Source organism: Scardinius erythrophthalmus, assembly GCF_964197995.2.
Source record: "Scardinius erythrophthalmus genome assembly, chromosome: 23".
In the NCBI taxonomy this organism is placed as follows: Eukaryota; Metazoa; Chordata; class Actinopteri; order Cypriniformes; family Leuciscidae; genus Scardinius; species Scardinius erythrophthalmus.
Window position 1 is genome coordinate 3,931,124 of NC_138243.1, and position 9,042 is coordinate 3,940,165.

Genomic DNA, 9,042 nt, shown 5'->3' on the forward strand with positions numbered 1-9,042 from the left:
TATAACTCATTGTAAATATTACTGCTCAGTAAGCATTAGCTATAACATCTTGTACACTTTTTCAACAATGTACTAAAGAGCCAAATCCTTAGTCTAACTTAACAAACTATCAAAAAGATACAGAAGTAAAAAGTAGCACTTCGAGCAGCAATACTGTGGATAAAATATAGAATATTATCAACGTCACTATTAAATGGCTATTTGTCTGCATTCAGAGACGAAATACAGAAAGGCAAATGTGTGTACATTCATTGTGGATGTTTGTCTCCATCTAGTGTCAAAAAGGGTGAAGAGGAAGCACTTCTCTCAAGACTACACTGCAATAAACGAGGGAATTTTATTTTTTGAAAAGCCTTTTATACAAGGAACCTGTGACTCCTATCATCGATACTAGAATGTGTAAAGTTGTCATTTGTTTAAAGAATATAAGGCAACGTCTGCTGCCTTGAGGACTAATACTGACTACATAAAAAAGTTTCACCTTCTGCAATCTCATTTTAAGGGGAGATGCTCAGGAAACACAGTGCTGTAAATATATAAAAAAAAAAAACTTTGCTTCTCTCTGATTTTCTGATAGGTTGCAGATCTTCAACCAGAATCTATGAATAAAACTATGAACGTCACAGTCCATGAACAAAAAACACAATGCCACACATCTTTCATGTTTTTATTACAGAGAGTTATACAACACTCAGTGTGAAGTGATTGTACCTTATGAACTGATAAAAAAAAATCCTTCTTTATTTAATAATTAGAAATTACTTTAAAAAAAAGCATAAATCATAACCATAAATTGCATGTTAGTTTGTTTTAATTAAGTTTTTTTTATTGACCTGTTTTACTATTGTTGTAGAGTAGGGGTGTCCAACCCTGCCTCGTCCTGCTCACACACACCTGATGATCCTGAAGACCTTTACAGCGGCATCACGTGTGTTTACTGGGTTGCAGGATTAGACACCCCTGCCCTGTTGAAGACATTTTGGAAACACTTTACAATAAGTCCCATTTGTAAGTCCCATTCAACTACATTAATTAATATGAATAATTAAAATACTTCAAAAGCATTCATTTCAACATTTACAAATACATTATCATCATCATCGTCTGTTAATATTATTTGAATTGAACAGTTTTTTAAACTAACATTAAAAAAGACAAATAAACTGTAACATTAACAAAGATTAATAAATACTGTAACAAATGTATTGATCATTGTTAGTTAATGCATTAACATTAACTAATAGGATATTATTGTAAAGTGTAACTGTAAATTAGTAATTAAGTAACACATGGTTAGTGCATATCCTGAGCATTGCACCGACTGATGTCCATATTAAGATTATGTGTGATAATGTTATGAATGACATAACTTTCCATATGAAAATAGCCCTATAAATTACACATTACCTTGAAGTCCTTTCTCGTCCTGAAATGCAGCCCACAGGTTTACCATCAACATGAACATGACTAGAGTTCAGGTGTCGGTTTCCTCTGGGTCGGTAAAGACTTCTCTCCAGAACTGTGTGACGGTGAAGTTTCTGTTCCTGCGCAGCATCAGTCCGAGCGCTCTGGCTTCTCTCTTGGACTGCTCATAACTGGATCTCCACATCTGCCGAAGAGGCGAGCTTGAGCTCTCGGCAAAGTCAAACAGTTTTGGAGATGGGCACTTGAGGTGGCTCTCTTCAGCCCGCCAGACTTTAGACGGCAGCTTCTGTCATCGACCGAATAAAAGAGAACTAGTTAACAATAGCAAAAAGTTTTGACTTAAGTTAAATCAACTCAAGTTAAATCAACTCAACAACTTAACTCAACTCAAGTCAACTCAATTCAAGTCAACTCAACTCATGTCAACTTTACTCAAGTCAACTCAACTCAAATCAACTCAACTCAAGTCAACTTTACTCAAGTCAACTTTACTCAAGTCAACTCAACTCAAGTCAACTCAACTCAAGTCAACTTTACTCAAGTCAACTCAACTCAAGTCAACTTTACTCAAGTCAACTTTACTCAAGTCAACTCAACTCAAGTCAACTCAACTCATGTCAACTTTACTCAAGTCAACTCAACTCAAATCAACTCAACTCAAGTCAACTTTACTCAAGTCAACTTTACTCAAGTCAACTCAACTCAAGTCAACTCAACTCAAGTCAACTCAACTCAAGTCAACTTTACTCAAGTCAACTCAACTCAAGTCAACTTTACTCAAGTCAACTCAATTCAAGTCAACTCAACTCAAGTCAACTTTACTCAAGTCAACTTTACTCAAGTCAACTCAACTCAACTCAAGTCAACTTTACTCAAGTCAACTCAACAAGTCAACTTAAGTCAACTTTACTCAAGTCAACTCAACTCAACTCAAGTCAACTCAACTCAACTTTACTCAAGTCAACTGAACTCAAGTCAACTCAACTCAAGTCAACTTTACTCAAGTCAACTCAACTCAAGTCAACTTTACTCAAGTCAACTCAACTCAAGTCAACTCAACTCAAGTCAACTCAACTCAAGTCAACTTTACTCAAGTCAACTCAACTCAAGTCAACTCAACTCAAGTCAACTTTACTCAAGTCAACTCAACTCAAGTCAACTTTACTCAAGTCAACTTAACTCAAGTCAACTCAATGTATCTTAACTCACATCAACTCAACTCAAATTTAAATCAACTCAACAATTTAACTTTACTCAACTCAACAATTTATCTTAACTCAAGTCAAGTCAACTCAACAATTTAACTTTCTTGTAAAAGCATAATTAGAATGGAAACGCCACTTTCAAGTTTGACCATATTTTCGTTTTCGGTCAAATTGCCCTTTGAATGGGAGTGCTTGGGGCACGACTATTATAGCATCAAAATCGCTATTTTTAAAACACTAAGAAGGCTCGACACAACATGAAACTTTGCTGGAAGTATAACCAGGGACTCTACACATGAACTCCAGCATTGAGAACATTGTTTGTGTACACAGAGTTTACTAAAAAGAAAGATTTTGAACAACTCACTGTAGCTGTTGTCCGCTGGCATTTTGACAGTCAAAAATAGTCGATCTCCGAATGCGAATGAAATTGAAATTATTTGTGAATTTATATGGAACTAAGCTTTAGGAGCTTTCCATCCTTACTCTCCTCGCTGTTACGTTGCATTCGGAGATCGACTATTTTTGACTGACAAAATGCCGGCGGACGGAAACACTACCTGATAAAGTGAGTCGTACAAAACCTTTCTTTTTAGTCAACTCTGTGTACACGAACAATGTTGGCAACGCTCGAGTTCATGTGTAGAGCCCATGTTCTGTTTCATGTTGTGTCGAGCCTTTTTAGTGTTTTAAAGGGGAGGTACAATGGTGTTTCATGTATTCAGAGTTGTTTACAGTGTTAAAGAGATGGATTCTCATGCTTAACATGGCCAAAGTTTTTTTTAAATATTTTGGACGAATAATGGAGAATTTCTGTGCCGAAAATCTTACTTCCGGGTTGGTACAAGTTTCGGCTGTTTTTTTTTTGACCGTGGATCTAATGACGTAGACCAGAGTGGAACTCCTTATATGAGCATTTCTCCCGGAAAAGCGCGACCGCGCACCTCAACGCGCTTCAACAGGAAATCATCGGCAGCGCTGCATAGTGTCTCCAAAGTGTTTTTGGTGAGGGAAAGCTTACCAAAGAACCCAGCGTTAGGAACAGTGGATGCAGAAACGAGTTGTGTAGACTGTTTGTTCCCTGCATTTCGACGATAAATGTTTTATAAACAAAGCCCAGATCGACGGATTCTCTCTATGGCTCTGGCTTCGCCCACACGGCCCGCCTCCAGACGCTCGTTTTTTTCCGGAAAGACTCGGTACAGCCTATTTTCTCTTATAAATAAAATAAAACTAAAAGACTTTTTGGAGATATGAAGGATGCAATACTACTCTATAGGTACTCAAGATTAACAGGAGATTGAGTGAAAATGAGCATTTCACCCCCCCTTTAAAAATAGCGATTTTGATGCTATAATAGAAGTGCCCCATTCACTCCCATTCAAAAGGCATTTTGACCGAAAATGAAAATACGGAAAAGTGGTGTTTCCATTCTAATTATGCTTTTACACAAATGTTTGACTCGGGTAGATTAACAAAAATAGCCTAGGTTGCAATTTGGCGAGAGTTACCCTTAAGTAAACAAGTAAATGTAGAAACATCAAGTCATTACCTTTTCCTGCCTGTGGATATTCTCCCAGACCCTGTTGCACACCATGCACTCAAAGACGTCGATGAAGTTATCCTGACCGATATCCTGAACACCCCACGGACGTTCCTTCAGTTCTGTCACCAGATTCACATTCGAGATTTCACGCTTGTGCTTCCACTCCAGGTACTTAAGATATTCCCAGTCATTCTTGTCCAGCCTCTTTAAATACTGAGCGAGCTTCTCCGGCGGCTCGTCGGGATGGACTACGACCGCGCTCCTGTTATCCGGCAGCCACATGTGTACGTTGGGAGCTCCGTAATACACTGGCACAACACCTATCTTGAGCGGCCTCCACAGTTTCTCAGTGATATAGTCCTCACAGATGGCGTTCTCAAAGGCCAGGACGAACTTGTACTGGGCGAGGATCTGGTAGAAATCCTGATCGTCCATTGCAGTGGAGTCTCTCAGATGGGGCGGCAGGTCTTTATTATGAAGACACTGCCCGTACGAGTCCACTTGAATGTGCTGCATCAGCTCTTGAACGTAGACATCTCTATCGGACGGCGGATGGCAGTCAGACTGGACGTACACCACAGGTGCCAGGGTTTTCCTCAGGTGGTTTTTGTAGGCCAGAGGGAGCAGATGTGTGTGTGCGGTGAGCGCGCGGATGCCCTCCAGGTGTTGTGTGGTGAGGGGCAGGTGAGCGTGCCGGCTGAAGCTCGCCGTGTGGTTGAACAGGGTAATGAGCGGCTCGTGGAAAAGCTTGTAGTTATTCTTGGGCGACTCCTCGTGAAACAGCGCCCACTGGTGCTGCTCGAGTCTCGGGAGAGGGAGACTGTCAACGCTGAAATCGGTACCTGATGAAAACAAACAAGTAGAAGGTTCAGTACAAGGTCTGTAAATACTATTTGTGCAGTTATGTTGAATGCTATTGGTCCTTTGGTTTATTGTAAAAACTGAAAATAATATTAAGATTTAATAAATAAACATGGGATTGCTGTTCCAGGTGGATGAGCTTTTAGTTATGTGATCTCACATGAGATCCACCAAAAGCAAACCACAATATTCATGATGAAGGAGGTCCAAAAATATATAAAAAGCATAAATAAAGCAAACTACTATACAAACAAGAACCAACAAGGGACTGAACTAAACAGGAGTATACACACACACGCAATACTAAATGAGTCAATAAACGAGGAACAGGTGAACACAATGGGTTGCCATGGAAACACATAACACATTAAAAAACAGAGAAAACTAGACGCATGAACAAGAAGAACTAAAGCAAACCCGAAACAGAGGCTGCGTCCAAAATCACATACTTTTTTTGAATAAGTAATTACTTTGCTAGCCGTAAAAAAAGTATGCTCTGTGTAGTATGAATTCAATTTAATTAACATTTATTTGTATAGCGCTTTTCTCAATACAAAGTTTCAAAGCTTTACAGAAAATACATGTTTCAACACATTACAGTTTAGGTTATTATTTTGGTTTGCAAGGTTATGAGATGCATTATGCTTGCTCAAGCAATTAGAAAAGATGTAGAAGTACCAGGATTCCAATTTAAAGGAAATAAACAAAATATGTCTATATGCCGATGATATTCTTATGACAATCTCCAACTCAGACTCAGTTTACCTAAACTTATGCCACACCTTGAACAGTTTGGTTGGTAGTCAGGATACAGATTAAATTTAGACAAAACTCAAACCCTCTCTTTTAATTATCAACCACAGGAGAACATACGAACAAAACAAATAATATTAAATATTTAGAAGTTATGTGACAAAAATCTATCCAAATCCATATCCATAACAAATCCATAACAAAAGAACTAAAAGTAGATTTGGACAGATGGATGGCTGCCCTTAATCAGCTGTATAATCCAATAGAAATTATAAGAATAAACGTTACATTACAGTTTCTATTCCAATCACTGCCTGTAGAGATTCCCCAAAAACAGTTTAATGACTGGAACTGCATGATCTCTAGATTAATATGGCAAAATCAGAAGCCTAGGGTCAGACCTTAAACAATACAATTATCGAAGGAGAGAGGAAGACTGTCTCTTCCCTGTTTGGAGGATTATTACACAGCAGCACAGTTGAAATATCCAGTTTGTCTGTGTAATGATGAGTATGAAGCGGGATGGAAAGAATTAGCCGGACATTCCTCTCCCCTCCTTATTAGGGGATAAAGCCACTAAGATTAAACACTCTAATTAACTGAGCCATTGGACATTGGTTCCTCTCAATATTTGGTTCAAGGAATGTAAAAATGTTGAGCTCGAGAAACAAACAGGGTTGTTAAGATGGGTGGCCTATGACAAACATGTTAAATCTGCACAGTTGCATTCAAGGTTTAAACAATGGACCCTAACCCTATACCCTACAATCTCATCCAATACGAAAAAGAAAAAACTGACCAATCAGAATCAAGGACTGGAACTAACCGTTTAAAAAACTGAAATAAAATTGATATTGAGATTCGAGATGGAGTACAGCTTCGGTACAGTATATTTAGGAAACATACCAGCTGATCTTAATACTCAAGACAAGTACCTATACCTAAAGTATTATTGGTTGCTGGTAAGAAAGCAATAACTTAGAAATGGCTGAATGACAATCCACCAACAAAATACAGTGGATAGTGTTGTAAAAGATATGAATGATATGAAAAAACAGATTAAACATGGATACATTTTACATCGGGAGATATTGTAAATGTACTGCAATGTGTGTTTTATCATTATTAGTATACTGATAATCTCTATATTTCGGTATGTGAAATATTTGTCTAATGAAAATATTCTGGATTTGAATGTTCTATGAGGGGACCTTGAACCTTTTATGGACTTGAAAGGAACATTACCAAATGTCTATCTGTCTGTCTGTCTCTCTCTCTCTCTCTCTCTCTCTCTCTCTCTCTCTCTCTCTCTCTCTCTCTCTCTCTCTCTCTCTCTCTCTCTCTCTCTCTCTCTCTTGGGACTATTGGGAGAGTAACCCCTAATATGAAGTGAACTGTATATGAACAACATAACTGTGTGTCATACCCCTAGTGAGCAGTCTATTCTGTTCTACTTAAAGAATATATATAAAAAAAGTATTGAACCAGTATAATTTAAGCATGATTTTCAGTGAATAAACAAAGAAACTACCCCCATATGACCCAGAGATTTCTGTCTATTCAATAAAAAGCATATAAAATGTGGTATATATTAAGGATGCATGATATATTGATACTATATTCCTAATATTACAGGTTCTTCATTTTATCAATATCGGCTGATATTAGATATTTACATTTTTTACATGTAGATAACCTTTGCTGTCATCTAACATTCACCTGAACGTTAATCACTAATAATTTAATTACACTGTTAAATGTAATCTTTAGCAAATCTCCAAATATATTTCCATTTTCATACTGTACATCATAATGTTGTGATGGCTACATTTATTTGTAGCATTTAAAACAATTGATACTTGTTTATAGCATTTTATTTAGATAATCTTAATATCGGCTTGTTGGTATTGGACCGAATTGTAATATTGGTGCATCCTTCCATAATATATATACCAAATGAATATGAATGAATGTTTACACCACAACTCACCATAGAAAAGAAAAGCTTTTGTCTGTGGATGTGAATGGTAAGACCTGTTAACAGTGAAGAAGCATCTGTTGCGGCCACATTGTCCGAGGCGTCCCAGCTCTCCCGTCAGAGGAGACCACCACACGATCACAGGGTATGGGCCCTCAGGCGCCTGTCCCGGGACCTGCCGTCTGCTGTGTGCCTGCTCAAACTGGCCCAGCTCCTCAACAACCTGCAGAGAGAGACACAAGTACAGGACGGCTGAGACCACTGCACACATGAGGAGGAGGAGGAGGAGGAGGAGGAGGAGGACACGAGTACAGGACAGCGGAGACCACTGCACACATGAGGAGGAGGAGGAGGAGGACACGAGTACAGGACGGCTGAGACCACTGCACACATGAGGAGGAGGAGGAGGAGGAGGAGGAGGAGGAGGACACGAGTACAGGACGGCTGAGACCACTGCACACATGAGGAGGAGGAGGAGGAGGAGGACACGAGTACAGGACGGCAGAGACCACTGCACACATGAGGAGGAGGAGGAGGAGGAGGAGGAGGAGGACACGAGTACAGGACGGCAGAGACCACTGCACACATGAGGAGGAAGAGGAAGAGGAGGAGGACATGAGTACAGGACGGCTGAGACCACTGCACACATGAGGAGGAGGAGGAGGAGGAGGAGGAGGAGGACATGAGTACAGGACGGCTGAGACCACTGCACACATGAGGAGGAGGAGGAGGAGGAGGAGGAGGAGGAGGACACGAGTACAGGACGGCTGAGACCACTGCACACATGAGGAGGAGGAGGAGGAGGAGGAGGAGGAGGACACGAGTACAGGACGGCTGAGACCACCGCACACATGAGGAGGAGGACGAGGAGGAGGACACGAGTACAGGACGGCTGAGACCACTGCACACATGAGGAGGAGGAGGAGGAGGAGGAGGACACGAGTACAGGACGGCTGAGACCACTGCACACATGAGGAGGAGGAGGAGGAGGAGGACACGAGTACAGGACAGCAGAGACCACTGCACACATGAGGAGGAGGAGGAGGAGGAGGAGGAGGAGGAGGAGGACACGAGTACAGGACGGCAGAGACCACTGCACACATGAGGAGGAGGAGGAGGAGGAGGAGGAGGAGGACACGAGTACAGGACGGCTGAGACCACTGCACACATGAGGAGGAGGAGGAGGAGGAGGAGGAGGAGGAGGAGGACACGAGTACAGGATGGCTGAGACCACCGCACACATGAGGAGGAGGACGAGGAGGAGGACACGAGTA

General features: G+C 40.6%; 1 protein-coding gene across 3 annotated transcripts in view; it reads right to left on the minus strand.

The window, feature by feature from the left end:
- Positions 1–652: 652 nt before the first annotated feature.
- The window catches only part of pofut3 (protein O-fucosyltransferase 3), a 12,099-nt gene continuing 3,709 nt past the window's right edge, over positions 653–9,042 (minus strand). The window contains exons 2-5 of one of the 3 annotated variants that reach the window (XR_014029329.1): positions 7,781–7,991; positions 4,183–5,018; positions 1,408–1,711; positions 654–965 (exon numbers count right to left, since the gene is read on the minus strand). Coding sequence is in view for 2 of the 3 variants with exons in the window: in XM_081355291.1 (XP_081211417.1) it covers positions 1,475–1,711; positions 4,183–5,018; positions 7,781–7,991 (1,284 nt within the window). In the remaining variant the exon portion in view is untranslated. Of the gene's footprint in view, positions 1,712–4,182; positions 5,019–7,780; positions 7,992–9,042 lie in introns of all 3 variants that reach the window. The other 2 variants (XM_081355291.1, XM_081355290.1) reach the window with 2 other exon arrangements.